The sequence below is a fragment of the Nelusetta ayraudi genome, unplaced genomic scaffold, assembly GCF_046127955.1.
Source record: "Nelusetta ayraudi isolate G7.1 ecotype Tasmania unplaced genomic scaffold, CSIRO-AGI_Nayr_v1 ptg000124l, whole genome shotgun sequence".
NCBI lineage: Eukaryota > Metazoa > Chordata > Actinopteri > Tetraodontiformes > Monacanthidae > Nelusetta > Nelusetta ayraudi.
In genome coordinates, this window is record NW_027466174.1 from 205,703 (window position 1) to 233,609 (window position 27,907).

At 44.1% G+C, this 27,907-nt stretch overlaps 2 protein-coding genes across 4 annotated transcripts; both read left to right on the forward strand.

Annotated features, from left to right (window-relative positions):
- Positions 1 to 663: 663 nt before the first annotated feature.
- Positions 664 to 19,099, forward strand: LOC142904211 (sortilin-like). Its single transcript, XM_076050175.1, has 20 exons — positions 664 to 966; positions 9,527 to 9,589; positions 9,670 to 9,743; positions 9,840 to 9,942; positions 10,199 to 10,360; positions 10,461 to 10,534; positions 11,685 to 11,734; positions 11,822 to 11,949; positions 12,361 to 12,505; positions 12,633 to 12,788; positions 13,288 to 13,400; positions 13,520 to 13,622; positions 13,877 to 14,045; positions 14,142 to 14,326; positions 14,415 to 14,604; positions 16,464 to 16,580; positions 16,837 to 16,945; positions 17,157 to 17,272; positions 17,419 to 17,545; positions 17,628 to 19,099. The coding sequence occupies exons 1-20, from the start codon at positions 736 to 738 to the stop codon at positions 17,640 to 17,642; spliced, it is 2,430 nt and encodes an 809-aa protein (XP_075906290.1). The 5' UTR covers positions 664 to 735; the 3' UTR covers positions 17,643 to 19,099.
- A 1,137-nt stretch (positions 19,100 to 20,236) lies between these two features.
- On the forward strand, positions 20,237 to 26,566 carry mdm4 (MDM4 regulator of p53). 3 transcript variants are annotated; one of them, XM_076050178.1, is made up of 11 exons: positions 20,237 to 20,422; positions 20,874 to 21,070; positions 21,193 to 21,267; positions 21,369 to 21,502; positions 21,636 to 21,685; positions 22,117 to 22,181; positions 23,197 to 23,293; positions 23,361 to 23,521; positions 23,657 to 23,854; positions 24,007 to 24,075; positions 24,188 to 26,566. In XM_076050178.1, the coding sequence occupies exons 2-11, from the start codon at positions 20,999 to 21,001 to the stop codon at positions 24,755 to 24,757; spliced, it is 1,491 nt and encodes a 496-aa protein (XP_075906293.1). In that variant the 5' UTR covers positions 20,237 to 20,422; positions 20,874 to 20,998; the 3' UTR covers positions 24,758 to 26,566. The 3 variants fall into 3 exon arrangements, with proteins under 3 accessions (XP_075906293.1, XP_075906292.1, XP_075906294.1); XM_076050177.1 differs by having other exon boundaries at positions 20,983 to 21,070; XM_076050179.1 differs by having other exon boundaries at positions 20,983 to 21,070; positions 23,672 to 23,854.
- The last annotated feature ends 1,341 nt before the right edge of the window (positions 26,567 to 27,907 follow it).

Here is a 27,907-nt window from a genome sequence, read left to right on the forward strand (position 1 = left end):
ATGAAGGTTAGATGGAAACCACTTGACATTTTTTCAAGTCAACTGTGTAATGAAATGTTATTGTCAAAGTTGGAGTGATAACATCAGTTTTTTTTTATTATTATTATTATTTATCCTCTAACAATAAACCCTTATGAAGCACATAGTAAATATTTTTTATTTGCAGTTACATACCATTTTGTCTTTTGCACATTTTTAAAAAGTCATACGTATCTTTATTAACCATCATTGCGTAATTGTAAGTGTTTAAAATAATGACAAATACGCTTCCAGTTGCATTTGTTCTTTTTCTTTCCCTCACCGCAATATTTAACTTCTGATCGTCATTATTCCTCTTTTCTACCGAAATAAAATACTTCCTAGAAATACGGCATCCGGTCGACTATACACAAACAAATACGTTTTTATCTAACGGAGGGAGTTTTTGCTCTTGCAATTGCGTGCATATTCCATTAGGGGGCAGTTGTGCACCAGAAAAGATTTGGATTTGCCATCCAGCAGAGGAAGGTTCCCGTCGTCCAATGAGAATGCAGGTTATTTTGGTCCTGACCAATCTTGTGTCGCGGTGGATGGGCAGTCGGTGAAGACGCTTTTTGTGATGAGGATGGTGGGGGGCGCGAGAGAGGGGGGAGTATGGAGCTAAGACTTGGGGAGGGGGGCGCACTCACTCTATGGGACAGGGGAGTTTCACGCCGAGCCTCAGAAGTTAGTTGGGCAGCGTTGCGAAGTGAAAGCATGGTTGTCGCTCGTTGCGTCGTTTTGGCGCTCTGCTCGATTGCGTCGGCCGCGTGCGCGGATCCCCGCGAGGGGCGAACGGCTCCCGGTGCGAGGAGGAGGCAGCGCGCGGACTTTGGGAGTGATGCGGAGCGGTGGCGGAGTGTGTCGACACGCAGCGCAGGAGTGAATGAACAGACATGTCCAGCTCCGCCCGGGGTGGACGCGACCCTGCGAGAGGACACACACTCTGTAAGTGGCCGCTCCAGGCTTCTTCTTCTCCGTCTTCTTCTCCTCCTCCTCCTTCTTCTCCTTCTTCTTCTACTACCACCTCTTTTGTTGCTCATCCGAAGTCAACAACTCAGTAAAGTCCCCCAAGAAGAGAGTGACGTGACGCAGCGGTCCCTGCGGTGTCGGCACATGGAGCAGCTTTCAATGTGCACTGTAAACATCTCCAAAACACGCTCATAAACCAACCGACCAACAAACAAACCGACTCTCAGGCTCTTTACAACACAAGCGGTCGATCCATTGTCATCTGCTGTGCTGAGGAGAGGAGTGGAATAAACGATGCTCATCAGGCTTTTGCTTCTCGATGAGTGTTGAAGAGTAAACATCGAAACGTTAACTGGAGTACCTCAGAAGAGTACAATTTGAAGGGCTCGCACTCACCGAAATACTTTTGCAATTGTCAATTCGATCGAAATTGTTGTTTGTTAACAAAATAAAACGGCGGGTAATTATTAAGCTGCGGCCTAGTTAACGTGTGTTTATTCCCTTTTCATGTCTAAATGAATTGATACCATTCCAATGATGTCCATTTGCACTTACAATATTTTAGCTGGTGGCCCCTGGCATTTCAACTAAACAACAGAAACTCCATAGTTTTGTCTGGGGCATTATATCTGGTTTTAGAAACAAACAAAAAAAAAATTAACACTGTCGCTTAATGAGTTCCTTAAGAACTCATTCATTGATTCATCTTCCATACCCGCCCGCTTATTCCCGAGCTCACGGTCACGGGGGTCTGCTGGAGCCTATCCCAGCTGTCATAGGGCGAAGGCAGGGTGCCACCCTGGACTATGTGAATAAAATAGGAATAAGGCAATGCACTAAAATATATTCAAAAAACAAAAATAACGAATTTAAATATATCTCAAAACAAATGATATTAATAAGTGACATTTAATAAATTATATGTGAAATATAAACCATATTTTGGAAGTTCAGAAGAGTGTCTATTGACAAATGCTGGATACAGTCTAATAAACAAAAACGTTACAAGAGTAAAGATGAAAAACATGAGGTGCATGTTTTGTAAGACCTGCATGCACACAAATTCACTTGTATTGAATTTAACTTTTATTTTAATTACAATGGAATGCAAATCAGCACCCCTCCTGAAGTAAATCACACAGCAGTACTCTCAGGTAAGATAACTCTGTATTTCGTGAGATTCTTTTTTCTTTCCTGGGCACCAGAGAGCCTGGTTGTTTTGGCATGTTGACAACATGTTTTGGGGTCACAGCAGATAACTGGCCACTCCTCCACAGAGCAGTCAAGTCGTATCGGGAGGGAGGCGGGGAGGCAGCTAATTAATGTTTATTATTATTATTGTGTTAAGCTTGCACCAATGTATAAATCTTTAATCAAGCCAAAATTGAGCTAAAAATGATTTGCTTTGCCAGGAGAATGTTTGACCTCTCCTAACCCATGGTTGTTGAAAAGGGTGGTGGTTATCCCCCTGACAAATGATGCTCTGACTGTATGAAGCGTGCTTTGGAATTGATCTGATCTATTTGGCTGTCAGCCTGGATCAAACTCATCTAGCTCGCTGATTGCAAGCGAACACAGTCCCTCTGTGTAATGGTGCAGGATGGGAATTGCAACAACAAAGACTCATGAAGAATTTCCAGCTCCGGTCGGAGGAGGAAGGGTCAGGTGTTGGCGTCTTCCACCGCAAGCTGCAAGATTAGCCCGAGAGGAAGCATTTTGGGTGGTGCGCTCTTGCATTTTTACACCTGTGATCGAGATCAAATGCGATCTCTCTCATTCCAACTTGCAGCCTGTCTTAAAATAAACCAAACAGCCCCTCCTGTTATTTCAGCTCTGTTTTGTGCTTTTCAGACATTCAGACTAACATGTGTGCCTGAAACTATTCGCTGTGCTGAGAGCAGACTCCTCCCGTCTCCTCTGGTCTTTTCTTCCGAGCAAACATTCCCCACATTTTTTTTTTCAAATTTCTGGCGGCCTCAACCCAAGCACCGGCGTAGAGGTCAGTGTGAATAGAGTGTCAATCGTCCCAAAATGCTGTCCAACTATCTCTTGTATTGTAAATCTGGGAAAAGCAGAGCATGTGGTTGACAAACTAGTTTGTTGTTTTTCCCGCCCTCCCAGCCCCCACCATCCCACTCTCTCTTCCCTCAGGCCAAAGAAACGTAGAGAAAAAACATGTTCTGTTTTCAGGGTGAAGCGGTCCTGGGTGGCAGCCAGCTGTTGCAGCACCATGTAAAGCAGCAAAGTCAATGTTTCACTCTGAGAGGGAGAGAGAGCGAGAGAGAGAGAAAGAGAGAGAGACTCATGGAAAAAGTGGGTTTGTTAATGTGGAGGACAGGAAGGGACATCCAATGACATCAACAAAACAGTGAAAATAAAGAGGTACTTGTAGCCCTGGAGGTAGACTTGTGGAAAGTTCTGAAGAAGCGATTAAACTGTTGTGTACTTGTGCCGTGCTTGCATTTGCATCCCTGCCTGAGTCATGAAAATACCAAACTGGTGAACATGAAGTTAAAGGTGCATTACTGAACTCCACTGAGCGTGTTAAATTCACTAAAACATTCTAATGATCCGTACTAAATAGCCTTTTTAGCCTGTTGTTTATTGCCCTGGGGTTAGCTTCCTGACAAAACAGGGGCTTTATTGTACCTTCCACCAACCTTGGGAAGTTATCATAACTAATATCAGAGCCTGTCAGAGCTCTCACAACTGTGTTTGAGCACTCACTTTCTAAAAAGTGGCCTTAAGGGGGGGGGGGAGGAAAGCAAGACTTTGCTCATTTATGAGGAGTTCAAGCCATAGTTGAGATATTATTGTTAGACGAGGCTGATAAAGTGAGTCTTCATTCGGGTAAATGTTCAAGTTGCAGATCCACTAGGATTATAGAAGAATATTGCTGCTGGTGCAGTTAGAACAAGATCAAGTTTTGAGTCTCCATTTTATCCCCAGAACATGTTTTTGTTATTTTAACTGATCCCAATCTGATTTCCCAATTTGAAAATATGTGTGTTTACTTGAAGACCTCCAGGCAATCAAAACTAGGAAGCAGTGGGGGAGGAGGTGCAGAGTCCTTATCCAAGCTGGTAGCTCTGTGGGTCGGTTACACTGACGCTGAACAGAGATCCACATAATGAAGCCAAAACATCTGTCGTGGCTCAGGACTGCGCTACAGCTAGAGCTTCTCTGACTTGATAGTGTTTTCATTTGGAGCAGTTCTAAAACTCATATGACTGCAGGACTGTTGTACTGATTACAGTTACCACCTGTATGTGTGTGTGTGTGTGTGTGTGTGTGTGTTCGTCCTTTGTGATTATTACTGTACAGGTGCACATGATATATATGTGTGTTTTCAGATAATGTGTGTTCATTGTCCAATCGTAAATGGCTAACACACTGGCTCCAAATGAGCAGCATTGATGTCTTTGGCGTTTTTTGTTTTTTTTCCTATGGTATTTGCATCTTGAGTCCTCAGCCTCTTCCTTGACTTCTGCATGATTTTTTAGACCTGGAATCCCAGCAATTTGGCTGCATAGCAATGCTTGAAAGCTTTGCCCTCGCCAAGCGTCTTGGAGAACCATCTTCTTAGTTACGAGGTCATGCTGCTGTAACTGGGCGGACGTGAAACACAAACCAGTTTATGTCAGCATTTTCATACACAGAGCTTCATGTGTTGGATCAGAGAGTGTTTGACCTCCCCTTTTGAAGTCTAATGTGTGTAAACAAGGCCCGAGCAGAAAGGTTAAAACCCCACAGCCGAGGGGGAAAAAAGAGCCCATTGTGTTGGTGTCTGACCTCGGAGAGAAGACCTCTCTGACTGCTCTCCTACCCGCCAACACTGTGCATCTGAGTCCAGCCCGCTGACTCATGTACAGTATCTCCTAAATGCCTGTATAGAATATGGAGCACTTTGCTGAGTGCGAAATACAAATGGATTATTCAATACCTGCGTTTCCATGACAGTGTTTTTCGCCAAAAATAAGTGATATTTCTAAGATTTCGACAAAATACAATTGCCATTTGCTGGTGTTTCCATTGAATGGTGTGAAGCGTATAAGATTTACGAGAATTATGTTTACGTTTGTGTGTTAACGTTTGTTTGCTGTCAAGAATGGTTATATTTTTCTCTTTGATTACTTGCAAAAAATATTCCATCTCCTCCGTCCAAACATAACGCGCCATTTTCACTTGAAGTGAACTGGTCACGTGACCCCGTACATCACATCCAGTCACATGTAAATGCGAAATAAGTGTTTCCATGACAGTTTTGCGATATATCTCAATATTGATAGCACCGCATGACATGATGAAAACATTTTAGCGATATTTGAGAGGTTTTTTGAAGTTTAGGTGTTTTCATTATCAATTTTTTATTGCGATATTTAGGTTTTGCACAACTCTACTAGGAACAGCTAGTGAAGCGGGGAAACTGAATGTTACAAATGCAACCAGCCATCCCGTGTCAACCAGGACTGGCGGGCCGAACTCAAGACCTAGAACAACATACTGTATGTGGCCTTGTACTGTGGTTTTGTACACCACTGTGAAAATAGTTTCCACCTGTTGTCACAGTGCAGCCTAGTAGATAGCACACTGGCGTTCAAGATGGTCGGCCTGATAAGGACAATCCAGGCAGCTGCTCGGTAGTAGTTTGGGCCCCCAAGCGATCAAACCTACAGACAGAGGCGCTGAGGATGCCAGATCCTGGCTCCCGACGTGATACAGTTGATCTCCAATTTGGAGGAGAAGCCAGATTCTCCTGTTGAACCTTCTAAAGTTTTGGCCACATAAAAGCGAGTGGTTTAAAGGGTTGCAGAAGTGTGAACCAGTGGGTCCTGGTCCAACAGTGATGGGTGCCTTTGTCACGGAGAACCAGGCATGGCAGAAATTGACTCATTCGTTTGCTTAATTAAAAGTGCAAGGCGTGTTTGGCAGGAACTGTACAAGCTTCACCTGGCAGCAAGTCTGAATCAGACAGGACCTTCTGTCTTCTGGACTGATCAAGGACACCTAGAAGCAAGTCGCCAGCATCCCATACGGAGACGTGGGAGGAGAAAGTCACGAGTCATTAATCATCAGTGCACAAAGATCTCACACGAGAGGTTTTGGGAGAGGAGCTCCCCAGTGAGATAAGCAGCACTGGAGGAGAAGTGGACCATTCCTGCCTCTGAGCACATAATGTGATAAACAGATGATGGTCAAATTATCTAAGCTTCCCAACCTTACAAACTCAATATGGTAGTAAAGTTTAAGTTAAACATCTAAATGTGCACATATGCTGGTAAGTGATGGTACAAAAAGGTACAAAAAGTGATGCACTTTCTGGGTGGGAGGCGATCTAAATCAGGTCTTGTGTCATAATACATGGCTGCAGGCTGGCGGACATGACGGAGGCCTCAGTGCTGCCTCAGGTGGGGGGAGTCTGCAGAAAAAGCAAAAAAGAAGTACTGCATCTGCTGCCCAGCTCAGCCAAGGTGAGGTTGAGGAAATGAGGGGTGGAAAAATAGTTATGGCTAACACCAAAAAAATGGAGTTCAAAGAACTGGCAGCCGGGAGTCCAGACACCCTCTCACCGCCAAAACCTCTAAACTAAACGAATAGCAACAATTTAAGTTGAGGACACAACCACAAACTATTTGCAACGTAATCAGATTGACAGATGCCTGAAGGGAGGGTCTGTTAATTCCGTCAGAGGGCAAGTGGAGGTCAAATCTTTGCTGCTCTGATTGACACGGCCTGGGGACATCCAGAAGCGAAACCTCAGCAGAGACATTTTCAACTTAATGCAGCTGTGCGTCGGCGAAGGCTGAGGCTGTGACGCAGACATACCGTATATGAGAAGAAAAGTGGAACAGAACCTCTGACACTGGAGGATATTGCTTCTTTTGAGTCATCTCGGGGTCACCAGTAATAATGTTAGTATACATGCTTGAACCGGCTGAACAGCCAGATGAAGTCGGAGGCTCTTTCTATCTGGCTCTGTACTCTGAAAGTTTTGAGGCAATTGATTTCTAGTTGCAAGGTACAGAATCACTCCAAATCACAGTTCTGAATCATTCATTTTTATTTTATTTATTTATGTATTTATTTTTACCACTCATTCTCTGGTAAATTTCAAACAGTCTTTTCCTCTATTCATGTGACTCTGCACCACGCGGCCTTTCTCCAGTTAGATGTTAAAACAGTTTGGGCTTCATCTCTGCTCTGGTCTTCCGACACTCGTGTAAGACTGTTCTGTTGATTATCAAGGTCTCAGACTGGTTCAAAAATCAAGCCAAGTCAGCATTTGTCCAGTCAGTTCATCGGTGAACCAGATCTGGAAAATATCCCTCTGGTTATATTTAACACGGTGAAGTACATGCAGCTGGCACAGAAATGTCTGAAGTCCAAATACAGCACAAGATAAAGTAAAACCTGTTGACCTTCAGCGACCTTGACACTTAGGATGCCAAGGTTTTACAAATTGGAATTTTCTTTGATCTGAATTTCCAGAGGACACATTCCTGCAAATTGCATTTAAAGAATATTGGATGTGTGACATATTTTAGCAGTTAAGTTTTGATGCGTGGTTTCAAATGAGCAATTATGTTGTTTTAATACGGGCAAAATCTATAATTGCTGGAATAACGACACTGTTTGTGGAGACTGAGATTATTTTCATGATACTCAATGCTGGGAATGAAGCATTTAGTATATTTTTTTTCATATGCTGAACTTTTTTTTTACTTGAATAGTTTAAGATATGCTATAAATATTTTCACACAGTGAATCTGACAGAAATAGCAGCTTTTCTTGTTCTTGGCCTTGTTAAGATCAGGGCCTTCTATTGAGCTCTCCTCAAAAAAAAAGCACAGTTTGCTAAGAATAGAACACGTAAAATAGGTGTCTCTCTGTGTTTGTTCAGAAGCAAAATGCTCCCGTTACTCGGACTGCTAGATTTTATTTACTTTATTCATTAAATTTATTTTTTCCTGCTTAGACTACTTGTGGACATTTTTGTTTAAAATCCTAAGTAGAGCGCGGAGCGTGTTTATTTGACAGAACTGAGGCGAGGCACATTTTTTCATTCTCAAATATTTTTCAATCTTCATTTGAAGCATTTGTTTACAAGTAGCTTTGATGTTCATTGTGGATGGCTGGCTGGCTGAGGCGAACCAATAGAGACACCTAACTCAAAGATTAAGACTAGGGCTGTCAAACGATTATTTTCTTTTCAATTGCAATTAATCGCAGAACCTTCATAGTTAACTGCAATTAATTGCGGTTTGAATTGCATGTGTAAAATTATGTTATTTTCCATGTCAAGGCAGTTTTAAGCCCATAATGTAAAGTATTTCTTACCAGAAATCAGCCAGATGGGCCGACTACGGGTAAGTAAATGGGACAAAAAGGCTTACATTTGAAATGCGATTAAAAAAAAGTTAATGTATTTTGGATTGTATTTATCTAATCGCGATTAATACATTAACGCTGACAGCCCTAATTAAAACGCAACCTGCAACAATAAAGATAATTGCTGCCACAGTAAAATGAAACACTTGAGAGATAGCAGTTATGCGCTTGAAATAATGAAAACACTCCGGAAAGGTGCAGAGTCGCAGGTACGGAAAGTCGTGTTCACACACTTGGCCGGCGGGGGGAATGCCAATTTCCACCGGTTGTGTTTACAAGGAGTTTCCAGCTGGCGCGCTCCTGTGGCTTTATGGGGCTGTATGCAGACTCGCCAGTGCAGCGCTCACCTTGTAAACGTCTCCATGCAAAAGAGCGGAGAGGGCGGAACCTCTTTCTCAGACGAGCCACAATGGGAGCGCTGGCTCCGGAAATATGTCGCTGAGCTGACTGCTCGAACCAAACTCTGGATAAATCATCCGGAATGTCGCGTGAATTGAAACATCTTAAACTTGCAGTTTAATTATAAAGATTTTTTTTTTTTTCCTTTCACCCATTTTATACTCATAGTTTTAGTCTCCGCATACTGTACGTAGGCATGTTTTCAGGCCACTTGCTAATTGTTTGGTTCCCTGGTTTCGGCTTTGTCTGTTTAGGGTGGAATGTAGGTCACACATATTGGGCTTCCTGGCTGATTGACTGTGGACACTAAGGACAAATCATTTTGTCCCGTGAAGTGTTTGGGAAGTTGCAGAAATGCCAAGACAAGACACAACACCAGCTAGAGGCCTATCCTGGAGCTCTGTGTTGATGAACCGCATCAAAGTAAAAGCACCTGCACGTCGGAGTGCTCCTCAATTTTTTCCTGCACAGCTATTCTGGACTGTTTCCCCAGGCTTCGTAGTAAATTTATTGCATAAGGCTGTGCCTCAAAAGGAACTGGATTTTATGCCAACTACTGTTTTCAATTACTTGTGTATTGGAAACAGGTGGTACATCACCACATTCTGTTTTGTTTCTATTGCACGTGTTCGAATGTGAACCAATTTCGTCTTGCAATTCCAGTCCGTCTCCTTTCTTAAAATGTTGCATCTGTTGACAGTTAAGAACAAACAAACAAACAAACATGCTTTTCTTGCTTCTCTTCCAGTTTATTTTCAAAGTGAGGACTCTGGGTTCGCTCTCGCTGGCTTGGGTTGGAGAAGGATCAGGGGTGAGTTTGTTTACATGGGCGCAAAAGTACCTCGTTGGGCCTAAAATGAGATGAAGAAAAATTGTGCCGTCTTCTCCCAGGTGCTGCTGGTCCTCACGACGTTTCCGGTGCCGTTGTTCATGGTGAATTTCGGCCAGTCGGATCTATACAGGAGGTGAGGAGTGTTTTGATACCGAACACCAGGCAGGTGATATAGCGCTGTTCGTCTTGTAGTCAGGGCCTCTGACTGCAACCTCTCTCACTGTGTCAGTGAAGACTATGGGAAGACATTCAACGACGTGACTCACCTGATCAACCACACCTTCATACAGACGGCGTTTGGCATCGCCATCAGTCCTGACCACTCCGGCAAGGTGAGACTCGGAGCGAAATCGAACGTTTGTGAGGGAAAGATCTTCCCTCACAAACCTTATGTTGAAGAAAATCTCAAGTCGTCATTCAAAGTTTGCTGTAATGGTACTGGTTAATTCATTCTCTGGAGTATGGTCAGTCTTACTGTCTCAGTAAACTCACCGCTCTCCAGAGTACCAATAAACCACTGCCCTTCCAGCAATTTTTGAACGAGGACTTGAGATTTTCTTCAACGCTAACTTACGCCTGTGATTTCAGGTGATGCTCACCGGAGACATTTCGGAAACCGACGGCTTCCGGCTGTTTCGATCGCGGGACTTTGGCATGACCTTTGTCTCGACGGATCTGCCGTTTGAGCCGCATATTCAGATGCTGTACAACCCCGAAGACTGCGAGGCACTGCTGACGCTCAGCATCGAGGTGTCCCGAAGCAGACTTTTTTAAGACACGTCTTGATTGGGTAAAACCGATGCTGAGACATGGTGCCCTTCACTGGTGACTGAGCCCTATCCTCCCACAGTTGGACCTGTGGCTGTCTGAGGACTTTGGTGCCACCTGGAGGAAAATCCATGACAGCGTTTGTTTGGTCAAATGGTGAGAACTGACTTCTTTCAAGCAGTATTACTTTTTACTCACAACTATCTGCGTCTATGGTTGTGAGGTACCAGTGGATGCTAAGAGACTGTAGGGTAGAATTTGTTGCTTGGGTTAGTAGTAGATTCTAATCAGAGTTTCCTGTTTTGGTCAAATAGTCGGTTTCCCTCTTGGTTGCAAAGAAGACCTGGTGGATGGGTGGAAATGCCCTTAGTTGTTGTTATAAAAATATACCTAGTAATTGCATTATTACTACATTATAATTACACTATTACTGCACGTGCTCCCTTATATCATTAACTCTCCTAGGAAGACTTCTCTCCACTAAAAATAAGCATTCCCGTGACATGGCTTTCTTAAATCTGCCTCCCTTCAACCTCCCTTCCCTTCAAACAAAACCCAAATGTGTTTGTTTTTTTAAAAAAAACACTCTCTCCTCCTTAAGCTCAGATCCTGAAGATTCTGAGCCTTCCCCGCCTCACTTTGTCTGCAGTGCATCGGTGTGTTTGACTGCTGTACTCACATAAACAACGTCTGTCATCAGCAGGTTTTATGTTTGTTTCCAGCGACACCCTACGTGTGAGTGTGTGCTGTCCAATTTTGTTATCGCAGCTGTCTCTCTCTCTCTGTCTCTCTCTTTCTCTATTCCTCTCCCACTCGCCCCAGTTTGTGCGTCTCCCGAACCTACGTCGCGCTCGAGCACCGCAGTTCACATGAGGTTTGTGGCGTCAGCATGTGGCCGTTGGCGCTGCATTGTGGGAACATTGTTTTAGCTCCGCCGCGACCGCAGCTGTCACTTAGGCCTCCGGCCTGAAGGGGCCGCCGGTGGGCGGGACCTGAGGCGGCTGCTGTCAGAGTGAATCATGAGTCAGCGACTCCATTCTTATCCAGCCCCCAGGCCTTCAGCCGGCAGAATATTTGCAGCATGAAAACCTTCGTCTCAGCTTTTGACAATAAACAAAAGCGGAGAGGGCTTAGAAGCAGCCTGGGAGGCGGGCCGTGTGCGGCCAGCTCTCTCGCCACCCTAGGGAACTGTAATCTGTGTTTTCTGCACTTTCCACAAGCGTGTTTATGTTTTCACCTCGGACGTTTCAAAATGTGAGCACGTTTTTCAGGCTTTGATTGTCTGCTGGCTCTGTTATTTCCGCAGGGGTCCGAACAACAGCATCTATTTCACAACGCACTACAACGGATCCTGCAGTGAGTTGAAGACGGTCCAGGCAACTTACCGAGCAAATGCTGCAACAGGATTGGCAAATTTTTAACGATTCTGTCCCTTTTTGTTAGATTATAGAGGGATGTTGGAGCTGAGGAAGACGACAGACTACGGAAGAAGTTTCCGGACCATTGCAAAAAAAGTTTATTCTTTTGTACTCGGAGGACACTTTGTGTTTGCGTCAATCATGACCGGCACGGTATGAAGTGTGTGTGTGTTTGTGTGTGTGTGTTTTTTTTTTTATTTAGCCCTTTGTTTACAGTCTCCTACAAAAGCCAACACAGTTTTCAGCTCCTGTTAACACTGAGGCTTTGTTGGACCTTTCACATGTTTGAAAGTGTGAAAAAACGAAGGCGATCAAAAACACAGAGCTGGAAGTCTCTTGGAAGAGTATCAGAAAGGCATGTGTGCCCTTTGTGACATCACAAAGTGCTGATTCCCAGTACATCCTGAAAACTGGCGCAAGTCCAGAAAGTAAAGGATGGACTTTTCACACTTCTCAGTAAATGCGCACATTGTTAAAAAAAAAAAAAAAAAAAACACTATAAAAAAATGACTTGTGCCTTGTGTGGGATGATCGGTGTGCTGAGATTTTTTATGTGTGCGTCAGGGTACAGAGCGTACGATCCACGTGTCGGCGGATGGGGGAGAGGTGTGGAACATTGCTCAGCTTCCCACGGTCAACCACGAGCAGTTCTACTCCATGCTGTCAGCCAATCAGGACATGATATTCATGCACGTGGACGACCCAGGAGGTCAGTATCAATTATGATTGATACTGTGTATCCATCCAGTGATTGCTGCTGCTAGCTGCCGTTAGTTTTCTGTACTCAGCGAGCGTGTGTGTGTGTGTGTGTGTGTGTTTGTGTGTGTTCTGCCCAGACTCTGGTGTGGGAACCATATATGTGTCAGACGACAGAGGAGCAGTGTTCTCCAAGTCCTTGGAGCGCCATCTTTACACTACCACAGGAAGTGACACTGACTTCACAGCCATTACTTCACTCAGAGGCGTCTACATGACTAGTGTACTGACAGAGGGTGAGTCAACACATTGTGGGTGTGTGCGCACGCGTGTGTGTGTATTACTGCTATAATACTATTCAAGGAACTGCATAATATGTTATAGAATTTTTTTTTTTTTTCTTTTTTGATGTTAAGAAAGCCTTATTAACATGTAAGAAAAGAAAAACAACATCCTGTGTTTTGCAAGTTTAAGTATACAGTATATACACATACACGTTTTGGTATATATACACACACACACACACACATACACTATTATTACAGTGATTTAAGAAGTTTAGTAAAGTTTAATTTCAGGCAATGGCCACTGTTTTCTCTGCTTAGAGACAAAAGCACATATGCAACAACATGAAGGGAAACTCGCTGGCTCAGTAGGAAGATCACATCTGTTCAGATATTTTACAGTGTCAGGGGGACTGAAATGTTTGTATTATTCTGTGTACAGTCCATGCTGCCAAAGTGGAGGAAAATGAACTAAATATACTGACTTGGCATTTTTTTGCTCCCTCTGCAGATGGGGCAGTGGAGACAGTGATTACTTTTGACCAAGGGGCCAAATGGCAGAGGCTGCAACAGCCTCAGAACAGCCTCTGCGACACGGAGACGTCCACCAACAGGCCCAAAAAAGTGAGACGCACTCACAGGTTCTCGTGCAGCTTGCAGCGACGAGTAGAATGTCCCTCGTGCAGCATATTTGACGACATGCCCCTGTGAAAAGGTACGAGCTGCTTGTTGTGTCTCCACAGTGCAGACTTCACATCCACGCCTCCTACAGCACCACCATGAAAATGAACGTCCCCATGCTGCCGCTCTCACAGCCCAACGCCGTCGGCCTGATTCTGGCACATGGTAAAAGATGAGAAAAAAAAGCTGCTTTAAAGATCCAGTGTGTAAAATTTGGCTTGACTTATTATTTTTTTTCCTGGTAAAAGCTTAACATACTTCCCATAAATACATTAATAATATATAATATAATATAATAATAATAATAACAATAATAGTAATAAAATTTCATAACAGCGGGGTTCCTGAAAAAATCTTATTTAATTGGTACACCCGCTATTATCATTAAATATCTTAAAACACCTCTCCACTCTCCGCAGGCAGCCTCGGAGATGCAGACTCGGCTCTCTCTCCTGACGTGTACGTGTCCGATGACGGTGGCTACTCGTGGCGGTTGTCCCTCAAGGGCCCCCACCATTACGCCATACTGGACTCTGGAGGCCTGCTGGTGGCTCTGGAGCACACCAATTCCCCACTGAATCAACTCAAGTGAGGACACCCGAGCACACAGGACGAGTTCTAATCGCAATATTAATATTTCCTCACTCGCGTCACTTTTCTTTTTGTCGGCCTCTGCTGCTGAAGGTTTTCAACAGACGAAGGCGAGTGCTGGCACACGTACAACTTCACCGACGACCCCCTTCACTTCAGCGGCATGGACAGCGAGCCGGGCTCGCGCTCCATGAACGTCAGCCTCTGGGGCTACAGGAACTACTTGAGTAAATGGGTGGTGATCACCATCGACTTCAGGAAGCTCTTCTCCAGGGAATGTAGGTCGATTTTGCAGGGGCGCGGACGGTGACCGCTCGCTGTGAATGGAAGTAATTGTTGTGTGTGTGTGTGTGCGTTTGTGTGCAGGTACCGACTCGGACTATGTCCAGTGGCTGGCTCACTCGACAGACCCCAGTGGAGCCAACGACGGATGTGTTCTGGGCTACAAAGAGTCCGTTTTGCGTCTGAGGAAGTCCTCTGTGTGCTGGAACGGGAGGGACTACAGTGTCACCAAGAGGCTGTCGCCCTGCGCCTGCACTGTGGATGATTACCAGTGGTAGGAAATGCAGAGAAAACGTTTTTGTTTGCTTTGTGGCACTGAAAAGAGATTGGCACAACATATTGGTAGTTGATGGATGGATAGAATGTGAACAAATAAAGAGCATGAGGAGGAACATTCAAAGTTTTAGACCATACTATTTACCATTGAGGGAGATAATATTTAACAGAGGTGAACGTTCAATTGTGCTATTGCATTCTTTACAAGGTTGTTTGTCACACCAAGTCTAGTCTTATGTTTAATATATACACTAGCAGTCAAAGGTTTGGACACGCCCTATGAATTTAATGTCTTTTCTGTTGTTCTCATGACTATTGACATTGCAATTTGTCGCTGAAGGCATCATAACTATGTATGAACACACATGGAACTATGTAGGAAACGATGAAATTGTAAAATAACTGAAGCACCTTTTATATTTAAATTCTTCACAATAGCCACCTTTCATAAAAAGCACATTTCGAGTCCTTTAATGTGTTTTTCTTTGCTGCACAATTACATATACCTTGCTCATATATTTGATGTCTTCAGTATCTATCTGCAGTGTAGAAAGTTGTAAAGATAAAAAAAAAAAAAAAAAATGCATGAGAAGGCGCGTCCAAACTTTTGACTGGTCGTGTATATATGAACCATTTGGACCAGTGGACTTCAAACACTTCCGACTGTGTTTTTAATCTAAATGTTCTCTCTATTGTGTAAATATCAAATATTATTTCAATCAACTTATTTACAGATGGTATTTCTACTTTAAGCCACTTCTTGGTCAAGGCTGTATTACAAGCCATCTACAGCACCCTAAGTACACATGGATTTGGCTTTTCCCAGTGGAGCTCTTCCAAATCAGGATCAAACAAGATCTTTGCCCCGAATGTCGCTTCCAGGATCCCACGTACGACTCCCGCTGTAGTAAAATAGTGCTTCAGCCCCATCTCCAGCATGTTGACTGTTTGGAGTTAGTGACACACCTGTGCTGGGGCAATGCAAACAGATGGACAACTTTTATTGGCAGGTTTTATGGACCTGACACACCAAAAGAAGTACATGATGATTTATTTCATGTGTTCTACCAGGGAATGAGTCCCCAGACAGCAGTTGTACAGGGAAGAAAACTTTTTTTTTCGAACTGGAAGCTGCATTCAAAGCCAGCCAGTCGCATTCCTTCATATCTTGCGGAGCAGGTTTGGAACAGTGCAAATGTTCCCGTTGGTGCAAGAGGTGAAAGTACGTGCATGTCACTTCCCCGTGATAAGCAGCACATTAAGAGTTAAGTTGGTAGTGAGTTGTAGAGAAAAGCCCTCGGTGTCGTTTTTTGCACTTTTTGATGAGGGAATGTTGACGTTGCATTCAGGCCGCAGCTGTTGTTTTACAAACTGACAGCCGCTTCCTGTTGTCACAGCCAAACCGTGGCGCCGGCTGCCACTGATTGGTCGCGCCGTTATCCTTGGTGGTTCACAACTGACATCACAAGGTAGAAAGTGGAAGGGACCTTGGTTCAATTTGGCAGCCGCTCTTCATTACGAGAGCAGTAATTGCACCCGTCTTTAGCCAATTGGTGTGTTTTTGTGTCATTAAAAAATGAATGCGTCCATCTTACTTTTCTGACTCTCCAACTGGAACGTTGTCCACCGAGCGTGGTGACTTCCAAGGATAACGGAATGCCTGATTTAAGTTTTTCAAGATGATTCTGCAAGACAGAAGACCCAAAAGAGAAAAAAAAAGTCATGCAGCTGTCTTGCGAGGTTAATGTTCTATCCCTTCGGGGGAGGGAACTTCAAAAAAACGTTTTTCTGTTTTGTTTCAGGGTGTCTGGTCGGATGTCGGATGGTGCGTTTACAAGATTGTTCTTTGCCTTGCAGTGACTTTGGATATTTCAGGGTGGAAAACAGCTCTGAGTGTGTGGAGCAGGAGGAGCTGAAGGGCCGACCCCTGGAGTTCTGTTTGAATGGGACCACCGAACAGCTACAGACCAGTGGGTTAGGATCCATGTTTTTCAGTTTTTACCTCCCTCAGCTGCAGTTTTAGGAAACGAGGAGACCTAAACTTTACGCCTTAATAACTGGCCAGGATGGGAAGGCTAAATTCTGCAGCCCTGATTCTTCTGCATCACCCCCCACCCCTAATGGTTTGGTATCATCGTAATGGTCCCCCAGTGCTTTGTGCTGCTCTTGTTGTCCTTTCCTTGACCAACACGCTGCCTTTAATGTCACTCTGATTCTTCTCACTTCTAAGCTACCGGAAGAATCCAGGCAACCAGTGTGAGGGGGGCTTCCAGCCAGAACGGAAGGAGACCGACCTGGGGAGGAGGTGCACCAGCAACGCCATGTTCTCAGATCCGCCGGTCAGTCGTCCTACTTCATCCAGCCATTGTCCTTTTATTTTTCAATAGGAAAAGAATAAAGCAGGAGAGGGCGCCACGACAACCAAATGCAGTGCAACCAGATGTCCTGAATCACAGATTGTTATCTAGGATTTTTGTCTATTTACGAAGATTTTGTCTTGAGTTGTGCGTTAGCTCTACATAAACGGAAGTCTTCTTCTGTCTGAACCAGGCAGACAACACTGCACCCAACACTGCCATCATCATAGCAGTGGTGGTCTTAGCCCTCATTGTGATGAGCACTGTGACAGGAGTTTGGCTGGTGAAAAAATACGTCTGTGGAGGACGGTCAGTTCACACACACACACACACACACACACACACACACACACACACACACACACACACACACACACACACACTTGCATATTATCATAATACATTTTAACGTGTTAAAATGAATGCATGTTTTTGTTTTTGAAAAATCCCTCTAGGTTCCTGGTGCATCGATACTCTGTCATGAGGGAACACGTTGAGGCCAATAAAATCGAAGGGGTGGATGATATTGACAGCCACTACATGGAGACGGGAAAAGCGCATTACAATGAAGACTCAGATCAGGTTCATATCAGCGGTCGTTTAGTTTGGCCTTGGTGTTTAACACTGTAAACTCATTTCCGTTGTTGTTTCTTTCTATCCGCAGGACCTTTTAGAATAAGACGGAGATTTTTCCTCTCAGAGACTAAAATGTAGCCTTTCACGATGCGTAGGCTCCACCCGCTGATTAACATCTGCTCCCTACCTCTCCCCGCCCCCTGGTGGCTGGAGGACTCAGCAGGAACAGCAGCAGCTCACGGTGCTCCCTTTTTTTTTCAAACGAGTCGACAGGAGGCCGATCTGGCGGTTTTAGGGAGGGGCACAAAACAAGTCCAGAATGCCGTCGAGCCTCCAGGGTCCCTGGGGGGCTTTTGTTGTTTCTGTCAAAAAGAGTTGCGTAAAGACCATCAAGTCTGAATATGTGCTCTGTTTTGCTCTCTATGTTTTCTTCCATGCTGGCTCTGGCCTGGCAATGTATTTTTTTTCCCCCATGATGCACTGCAGACGCACAACGTAGTGTCCCTGACCAGGATATAAAGTGTCACTGAGAGTTAAGGAGCAGCCTAGAAGTGAAAGACAATAAATAATCGTTTAGTTTTTTTGTTTTTTTTAGATCAGTGATTGATTCTGCTGTTGGTAAAGTAGCTTGTGTTCTAGTAAATTGAGATGTTCTGTTGTCTTTGGCCTTGAAGATGCATTTGGCCATTTTCTGAAGTGTGACAGTACCTAACGTACAACTTACAGATGAGCAGTTGTTTTTTGTAACTTTTGAGAGTAGTTCAGGTCACTATTTTGGTAAGTCATATTTTTTTTTGTCATAACGGATGTTTTAGGTAAAAAAAAAAACAATATAAAAAAATCCCTTTATACTACAAGCTGTCATCTCTAATTTGCCATAATCATTGCCTTGCCTAAAAAAATAACTTTCATGAGTCACAATACTTTTCATAAATACTAATATTAATGATATGTTTTTTGTACTGTAGAAAACTCTTAAGCACAATTTCTGATTTAAATTTACACAAAAAATATGAATACAGTCTAAAAACCAATTGATTGTGCCGAGTGACATGAATAAAAGTGTCAGAGTTCATAAAATAGTTTTAGAGATTTATTTTTTAATAAATTCTATGAGGGATGAATATTTTAGGATTTTAAAGGTGTTTTGTAAAATTTTTACTGACACCTAGTAAATAAGTTTCAGGTTGCAACCAACTAAATACAAAACATGCACCCTTACATTTATTAATCACAGCAACTGAATATTTTTATTTCATGAGCTAACTGACCTCGTGTTTAAAGAGTCCTGGTCTGGCTAGACTAGCTACGGCTACAGCACTTGGACACACTACGTCATGGTCTTAATTACATAGCCTGGACCTGATGTGTAATAATAAACATCAACCTGCAGCCCCTCATATGCACAGATGTACTTAGATCTGCGATGGTACTTATTTTACTCATTTTTTCATATTTGTTTCCAATGCAAGATGTTTCAGGGGAACACTATGGTTGTGAAAATAGTGGTTTAAGAAGCTTTTTGTGCAAGTAGTGTAGCAGTAGGTCAGTGGCAGATATGACCAACACTCTTCCGTGTGACTGTGAGTCCTATCACATACAGACTGTTATTCTGTACAGTCTTCTTTACCAACTGTTTACGGCACTGGCTCCACTATTTGAGCTTCACTCTGGCGAGGACACCTTTCCTACTACCTGGGTGCACAAAAATACTCCTTTGTAAGCCAAAGGACGTTTTTATTATTTGTGTTACGTTAGAGCACAAAATGATGGTCAAGAGATGTGAAAGCTGCCTGTTGAAGGTATTTAAAGTCCAAACGTATACACACAAATACTTTGAAACAGCGGTATGTACTGCTAAACTGCAATACTGCTTGATATGAACAATCTCTGCCTGCTCTTGCTCCCTGTATGTGGTGAAAATGAAAGACTTGAATTATTGGCAAAGCACTTTCAGTCGTTTCAGAGGTGATGTTGGGAATAAACCCTGTCAAGCATTCTATAATTATATATATATATATTTTAAAAATGCTAACATAAACTCACTCAATTGTATTTTTTCATGACAGGATGCAGGTTGCATCTTTTGTTCTTTTTAAACAAATGACAAATGCAGGGCTTCTTGCCAAGCTGTTTGAACAGAGTCGATAATGTCCCAGTAAATAAGCTATGGCAATAAACTGGCCTGTTAGTGAGGCATACTCTCAAAGACTGTGGGTTTGATTTTGTCAGATATGGAAGAAAGTTCATATGCCTGATGCATCTTTACTCATAAAACTGTAAGAACAAATCCAGTTATTTACTACTTCATGATTATTTTTTTTTTGCACTGTATCCACAGATCTGTGAAACCGTCACATATGTGCCTCATCTCATCTGAAATTATTTGTTAGAATATCAGCGATCAATATCCTCCTAATAAAAACATTCTCTAATCAATATGTTTGTTTTTATTTTGTGGGATTTTTTTCAGCCATGAATAAATGTCCAGTAAGTTGGTTAATGTTTAGAACCAGAAATACATAAATCGTGATAAAGAGAGTATTGAGTCACAACCAGAACTATCATTAAATGTCTGTAATATTTGTAATTCAACGTGTGCACCCATTCGAATGACTGTTCACGCTGTTTCGGTCACCACGACGACACTACTTCTTTTCTGGCGACAGGGGGCGCTTGCGTAACTTTTGTTTCCGGAAATTGTCCAGCTGCATTCTTCTATTTGAATCTGTAGTTCAGTTAGCACAACTGCGTATCTGTTAAAGTAGTTCCGAACACTCAATATTCGGTCCGCTTGCGCATGCATAAGATAGCGGTCTTGTGCTGAAGTCCCAGCATTCCTGGAATAATATAGACGCTGCGATGTAATGCCAACGTATCCCGGTGAGACGCTTTTTTAAAATAACGTATTATTCAGGAACTAGCTAGCACGCTAGTCCACTTGGCTAACGTCAGCGCGGTCGTCGTCCACGTTTGCTACGATAAGAAATGTGTACTTGTTAAACGCTGCCTCGACGCTATATTTCACACACTACAGCCGAGATGAGCCGAGAAGTTGTACGGTCAATTTCCTCGTCGATATTTGAAGGTTAGCTATGCTGACTGGAATTGGTGGCCTGGTATTTTTTTTCTTTTTCTTTCCCTGACGTCTGAAGAGAAAGTACTGGACGGCTGTTGCAGGGACTTCATCTGTGCAGCTTTGCGCATTTGAAAGAACACTGCGTCTGCGTTTGCGTCACTCGAAGTAGGCCTAAATATGTATCATTGCCACCCTGGTCGAATTGCAGAAGTGTATTTGTGTTGCTAAAGCTTTCGCTTTGTTGTACAGTCCAAGCTTTGCAGATGCGACGCCCAGAAACGTCAAGGCACCAGCGTTGTGTGGCGACACCGCGTCGTGTCGGCAATGGCCGATTTTTCTGACGTGTTACAATTTTGGCTTCCAGACTTCGTTTCTCTACAATGAGCTCCCCGACAACAGAGTCTCCGTCATCAAGCTCACCATGCAGGCCACTATCTGGAGAGGGAAACCAGGTAAAGAATTAAAAAAAGGGAAAAAAAGAAGCATTTTTGACACACACTCCGACACACCATTGCCAACTATTGTGTACGGTTGTTTCTGTTTGACACCTAACAACGCTGGTGACCTCCTTTAGGTAAAACCGAAGCCTCCCCTGCTGCAGATTCTGCGGGTTGCTGGAGCACAGGAAGAGGTTTTTACCCTGAAGGATGTAAGCAGTCAGGGGAAACGTTGGAGGCCTACTGAATTATCCTGCGCAGTTTGTTTTGTTGTTGTTGCTTTGCGATGTCTTACGTCTGTTCTTGTGCGCAGGTGATGCACTATTTGGGACAATACATTATGGGGAAACAATTGTATGACAAGCAGAGGCAGCACATAGTTCACTGTCAGGATGACCCGCTGGGGGAGCTGCTGGAGGTGGAGAGCTTTTCGGTCAAAAACCCGAGGTATTCGACGCCCCAGCGATGCTGAAATTCAAGAACATGTGGAAAATATGAAGAGAGTAGACTGCTTTTTATTGTCAGTGTGCAAGGAGATTGGAAGCACTCTGGCCTTAACGTGTGTGTCCTTGTTTCACAGCCCGGTGTACGAAATGCTGAGGAAATACTTAGTTGTGCTTGGCTATTCTGGTAAGTGGCACCGTTGTTGAACAACCCTGGTTGTTTTTTTTTTTTTTTTTTATAAAAATGTTTTGTGTGAGGGGACGTCATCAGATGATGAACAGTTCCTTCTACATTTGTGATCAGCCAATTCAATTCTCTTTTCTTCCTTCCCCCACTGTCTTGGATGGTTTGCATCTTTGACAGCATTAGCTTTGAAGCGACGATCCTTGGAGTGAATATCTGGCCTCCATGTCTGCTCTGTACATTTTGAAGTGGCTCTTCTTTTTTCTTTCTTTTGCATACTCTGTGTGCATCTCGAGCTCAACGTGGGGTTCGGAAGCCTATTTTCTAATCTCGGCTTTGCTGCGGAGCCACAGCAGAAGCCCTTCGGAGAGTGTGATGTCATGATTAAAGGGTCGGGGTGTCCTCTCTGTTACTGTGTCTCATTTGAAATGCAGACGCTGCAGTGAATCTTTCTGTGGGCCATGAATGTGTAGAGGGCGGAGTGGAAGATCGTGGTCAGGTAAAGCTGAAGCATGGTGCTGAGGAGAAACAGAGACCCCTCACCTCCCTCACCTCACTACACACAAGAGAGCAAAGAAGCATGACTGTGCAAGACTCGTTTAGGATAACATCTTGCTGTCAAAAAACAGAACAAAACAAAAACCCACTGTAACAGAAAATGGAAAGGACAGTAGAGTGAGCTGTCGTCTGCTTGTGTGTAAAGGAAGAGGAGAGGCAAAGGTCTGCTGTCTCTGTCTGTTGGCGTTCATTTGTACAGAGTGGCACCGTCTCTGTACAACTCCATCCCCGGTGTGGTCTGGAGGTTTTTTCCGTGCCACTCTTTAGTGGTCCACCAGCACCACCTGGTGGATGGGGGGCAGAGTCACACTCTCTGTCTGTATCAGAGTTCTCTTCTCTGCACCAAACTGGAGGACCACAGCTCCTTCTACTCAAGGCCCAAAGCGTCACCTTGAACCCTCTTTCCTGCCCCCACCTTCCCAGTCCCTTCCAAAAAAATCTGCCTTGGAGCCTCCACTCAGTTAATAGTTTAAGAGAAATTCTCCATTCAATTAAATATCTGATCATACTTACAAAATGTTTTATTCAAATCACTTTTCTACTGGTTTCTTTCTGTTTGTCTTGTAAAAACGTCTAACAGTTATTGCTCGATAGGCTTTGTATGAAAGATGATACAAGGTTTGGAAAATTAAAGTGAGGTCCTTAGATTTTTAGTTTGCTTATCACATTGCTTTGTGTGAATCCTTTGAGAATCTTCTTCGATTGTGCTTATTAGTAGACTGGCTCTTTACTTTCTTCCATTGTCTAGTTCTGCTTCTTTGGCCATTTACAGTGTTTTAGTGATGCTTTTATTTTTTTAAATTTGGGTTCCCTCCCCAATCTGCCCGCACCCTAATTGCCCCTTGCACCCTCCCCTCAGCCCAGTGCCCAGAGGCCAATTAGAAAAGGAGCTGTGAATCCTCCAAGTGCTCAGTTTTTGCTCCTGGTTCTAATTGTTCCTCTGTGTTCCTCTGTAGATATTCAGAGGTATAGTGAAAACAGGGCAGGAGGCTGTCAGCGAGGGGCCTCCACTGCAGACCCCCTCCCAGAGACGACCTCGGGAGCCGGATGACGGTAGGTCAACATAAGTTCAGCAGTAATTCTGTTTGAATTTCGGGTTTTAACACTGGGTCTTGTCCAGACTGTCTCGAGGGCCTGCCGCGCTCAGCTTGCAAACGGCCCAAACTGGATGTTTCCTTTGATGAGTGGGATCTGTCTGGCCTGCCCTGGTGGTTCCTGGGTAATCTCCGAAGTAACTACAGCCGCAGAAGCAATGGGTCCACTGACATCCACACAAACCAAGTAAGAAAGTTCTAAAGTTGCAGGAGTAACTTTTTCTTTTTCTTTTTTTTTTTGCATTTCACTCTTTACATTTTCAAAATTCAAAAGGGAACTAATGACACGAGAGTAACAGTGGTGGTCTGACTGATGTGTCAGCTGTCTCCTGCACAGGAGGAAGACACAGCCATCGTGTCAGATACCACCGACGACCTCTGGTTCCTGACGGAGGGGGAGAGTGAACAGGTGAGCGTGGAGATGAAAGAGGATGCCCTGGAGGAGGGGAGCCGAGGCGAGGGGGAGGCTCCTCCGGAGGACGAAGACGGCGGCAGGAAGGAGGAGAAGGCAGATCGAGAGGTACGCGTCTCAACAAAACTGGACCTTCTTCGCTGTTTGTCCAACCATGTGCTGTCCGTCCAGTTCTGTCTCAGCCGGGGTGCAATGTGGTTTTCAATTAGTTTGTTTTCCAGTGGAAATAGTTTCATAGTGTGTTTCTTTGACTTATCCAGATGCAGGAGGAGCACGACCAAGAGTCGCAATGTCTGAGTGACGATTCGGACACAGAGCTCTCCACGCAGGTTTGTCCTCCCAGCGGTTTCCTTCAGCTTTATCTTCATCGGAAAGTTCTTAGAAATGAGACGCGTGACTTCATTCTTGATTCGCCCACCCCACCCCCACTTGCACCCCCAGGATGCGTGGCAGTGCACAGAGTGCAGGAAGTTCAACACGCCTCACCAGAAGTACTGCGTTCGCTGCTGGGCGCTGTGCAAGAACTGGTACAAGGACGTGCCGCGGCTCTCGCACTCGCTCTCCGTCCCCGACATCCCAGCGTGCAGCTCCCTGACGGCCCACGACGAGGACGACGACAGCGACGGCGGCGTCGACGTGCCGGACTGCAGCAGGACGGTGTCGGATCCCGTCGTCCTGCCGTCCCACGCCACGGCGGAGCGACCCCTGCCCACGGTGCTGGCCGGCAGGGGGAAACCTCCCTGGTCGTCCGCCGGCTTACCGAAGGAGGAGCCGTCGGCGGGGGAGAGCCAGGAGAGTCTGGGCATGGAGGTGGAGGAGGTTCGGCCCGAGGCCCTGCTGGAGCCTTGCAAGCTGTGTCGAGTGCGCCCGCGCAACGGCAACATCATCCACGGACGCACGGCTCACCTGATCACCTGTTTCACCTGCGCCAAGCGGCTGCACAAGTTTCAGGCCCCTTGCCCAGGATGTGGCAAGATCATTCAGAAAGTCATCAAGATATTCATCCTGTAATTACACACACACACACACACACTAGGCTCCGTGGACCAGAGTAAGAAATGGCAAAGTACCCCACCTCATCTCACTTCCAATACTACTAATACTACTGACCGTACCGGTGCACGCATTCACTCCCTTGGACGGACACAGAACCTCAGACACGCAAACAGAACCGGCACCTTAAGCAGAAAGCCGCTCAGTCATACACAAGGTATAAGCACTTGGTAATGTTAGCGTCTCGGCTGCATGGTTCATTGCACATCACACTGCCTCTGAAGTATTTCTAAAGATGAAACACGAGCGTCTTTCAGACCAAATCTTTGTTTTTGGTGCCACATTTTAAATAAGGGACATTCAGAACTCAAAGGTATTTATTTATTTATTTCGTTCACCGATCACACAAGAGTGCAGTTTTTGGCGCGGCTCTGATTCACTTTTTTTCTTCTTCTTCATTTTGCCCTCAATAAGAGGCTGCATTGAAACCTCTGCCCTCTTTTTGTGTGTTTGCGTGGAATTTGTCGATTGTGCTTTTTTTGAAGATGGCTTTCGTTTGCCTTAATGTTCATTTTTGCAGCTTCTTCTCCGCAGGTGTACTTCAGCCACTGGAACACGCATAGAAAAAGTCAGTGTCAGACTGTGAACACAATGTCTTCAGAACATTTCTTCAAGCGAGTCCCTGTATGTCTGTTGTTTTTGTCTTTTTCACCCCTCTTGTGTTTTCTAGGTTTTGCCTTCGTGCTTTGACATGATTGAAGGAAAAACAAAAGTCAAAGGCACGAGATTGTTTCCAAAATAACTTTTTTTTTTTTTTCTTTTTCAAGTGAATGTACTGGAAAACACAGACAGGTGTTTCCCCCAATCGTACTTCTAGTGTCAAATTGAATTAACCGCGCTTCAGAACGACAATTTCCATCGAGCGTTTGTCTTTAGAGTAGCTAATGCTCAGCTTGCAGTGACTTCTCGTGAATTGCTCAGTAAGAATAATTACACCGCCTACTGAAGTGAGGAGAAATGAAAAAAAATCTGTATAGCTTGTATTTAATTTATTTATGATAATTTTTTTTTAATGTTAACATCGGTAATAAAGCAGAAGCATTGTTTTAAATTTCAGACCATTAGTTTGGTACAACGTATATTTTGAAGTTCTACAGAAATTACCAAATGTACCTTCAGTGTAAATAATTGCATAGTACTTATTAGGACATGAGGGTTTGATTTAAGCGTTACACTGCCATGTAATGATGTTCTAATTGTAACCTGATATATTTTGTTTCGATTACTTGCCGATTGCATTGGAGCACATGGATGTACGTGTGCTCTGTTTTTAAAAAACGAAACAAACAAAACATTAGGACGACAACTAAGATGTCCAGCGACACCAAGCATTTATCTGTTGGCTCTGCCCGACATAGTAGGAATGCTTCAGTTGTGGCTCCTCACATGTGTTCAATCTTTCCACCAGCAGGTGGAGAAGTGTCAATGTTGTCGGTATCTGGCCTGCAGTTCTCAGCCACTAATTACATGTTATGCATATAGAGAGCATGCTTCCTGTCCAGTAGAGCACGCACGGGGCTGCTGTTATATTATCTTTATAAATTGCTATAAATGACGAATGGAGCTTTTTTTTTATGTTAATCACAACGATGTAAACTCAAAAGAGGAGAAACTCCCTCTAAGAACTTGGACAACAAACAATTTATCCAGATAAATACAACCTAACTATTGCAATTAGAGGCCATGTGCTTGAACGTGGTACAGCTAATAATTGCCCCCCCCCGCCCCCTACTTGTTGAAATAAAGGTTCAGTAAAAGCAACAAAAACCTGCGTTATCTGTTTATCATCCGGTTCACCAGTGGCATCTCAACATGATGAACAGAAGCTACTGCTGAATAGAGGTGTGTGTGTGTGTGTGTGTGTGTGTGTGTGTGTGTGTGTGTGTGTGTGTGTGTGTGTGTGTGTGTGTGTGTGTGTGTGTGTGTGTGTGTGTGTGTGTGTGTGTGTGTGTGTGTGTGTGTGTGTGTTGGATTGAATAAGTCATTGTATGACAGGCCAGCTGTCATGTGTCTTCTTCTTGACTGGTGTCCAGCACCTGCAACTCTCTTCTGCTTACTCACTGTCCCTCTTTCTCCCGTCTGTCTTTATTTCTGTACCCTGGTCTGGTCTAGCCAGGAAGGCCGGAGGCCACAATCATGAGACGCTGCCTGCACATTATTGTTTAATAGTGGAGTTTTAGATCGTGAGTACTCAGGAGGAGGTGGAGTTATTTTTGAATGAATAGTTTAACACAAATCCTCCTGTGATATTATACCACTTTTGACATTTTGGGATATATTTTCTTGCCCCTTAGGGGAAACTGAAGCAACTTGAAATGTGAGTCAGACATTTTTTAATATGCGAGAACCTGTTTTTGACTTAACAAAATCAAAACAAGACAGTTAAGTGTGGTTATTTAAGTAACTTCATTGTTCATTTGGTGGTAGACTTCTGCTTTGTTACTGGATAAACTGAAGATAAGCTTAACTGATTTGCCTGATCCTCACTCCTGACTACCAGAAACACAAACCACCCACCCCACCCAAGAACTACTGTTCAAACACAGTGACAACACTTGAATTAAACATTTCATTTGCAGTAGTTGCTTTGCCGTCCATGTAGTGGAACATAAAGTACAGAGCTGGATGGAAGTTGGTGAAAGAGACATCAAATAACCATAAAAAGAATTGTTTTGTTGGATAAACTTCTGATAGGTACTTATTTATATACATATTATCAAGTGCGGCTTAATATAGTATCAATCTACTCTATGTAAATTATAACCAGGGTAAAAAATAAAAATGCTCTAGTGGGCCGAGAACGTCTCCTCTATGCGCTCCATAAAACAGTCGTCGGTCACACAGTATGGAAACTATGCGGACGCCCTGCCTGTGATCTGCGCTACAATGTCAAACACCACCGCTCCCCAACACCCACCCCACCACCACCACCTCCCTACGTCTAATTCGAGATTGGCAATCCGGCGCCTGACGCGTCACAGAGCGACGCGGAGAGACAAACAAAGGCCTGAAGCTCCCTGGTGACACGACTCCCAAAAAGCTCAGCGGGCCTCGAGTGGCTCGATGAAGGGGAGTGGTGGCAGATCCAGAGCGTGTTTCCATGGGGAC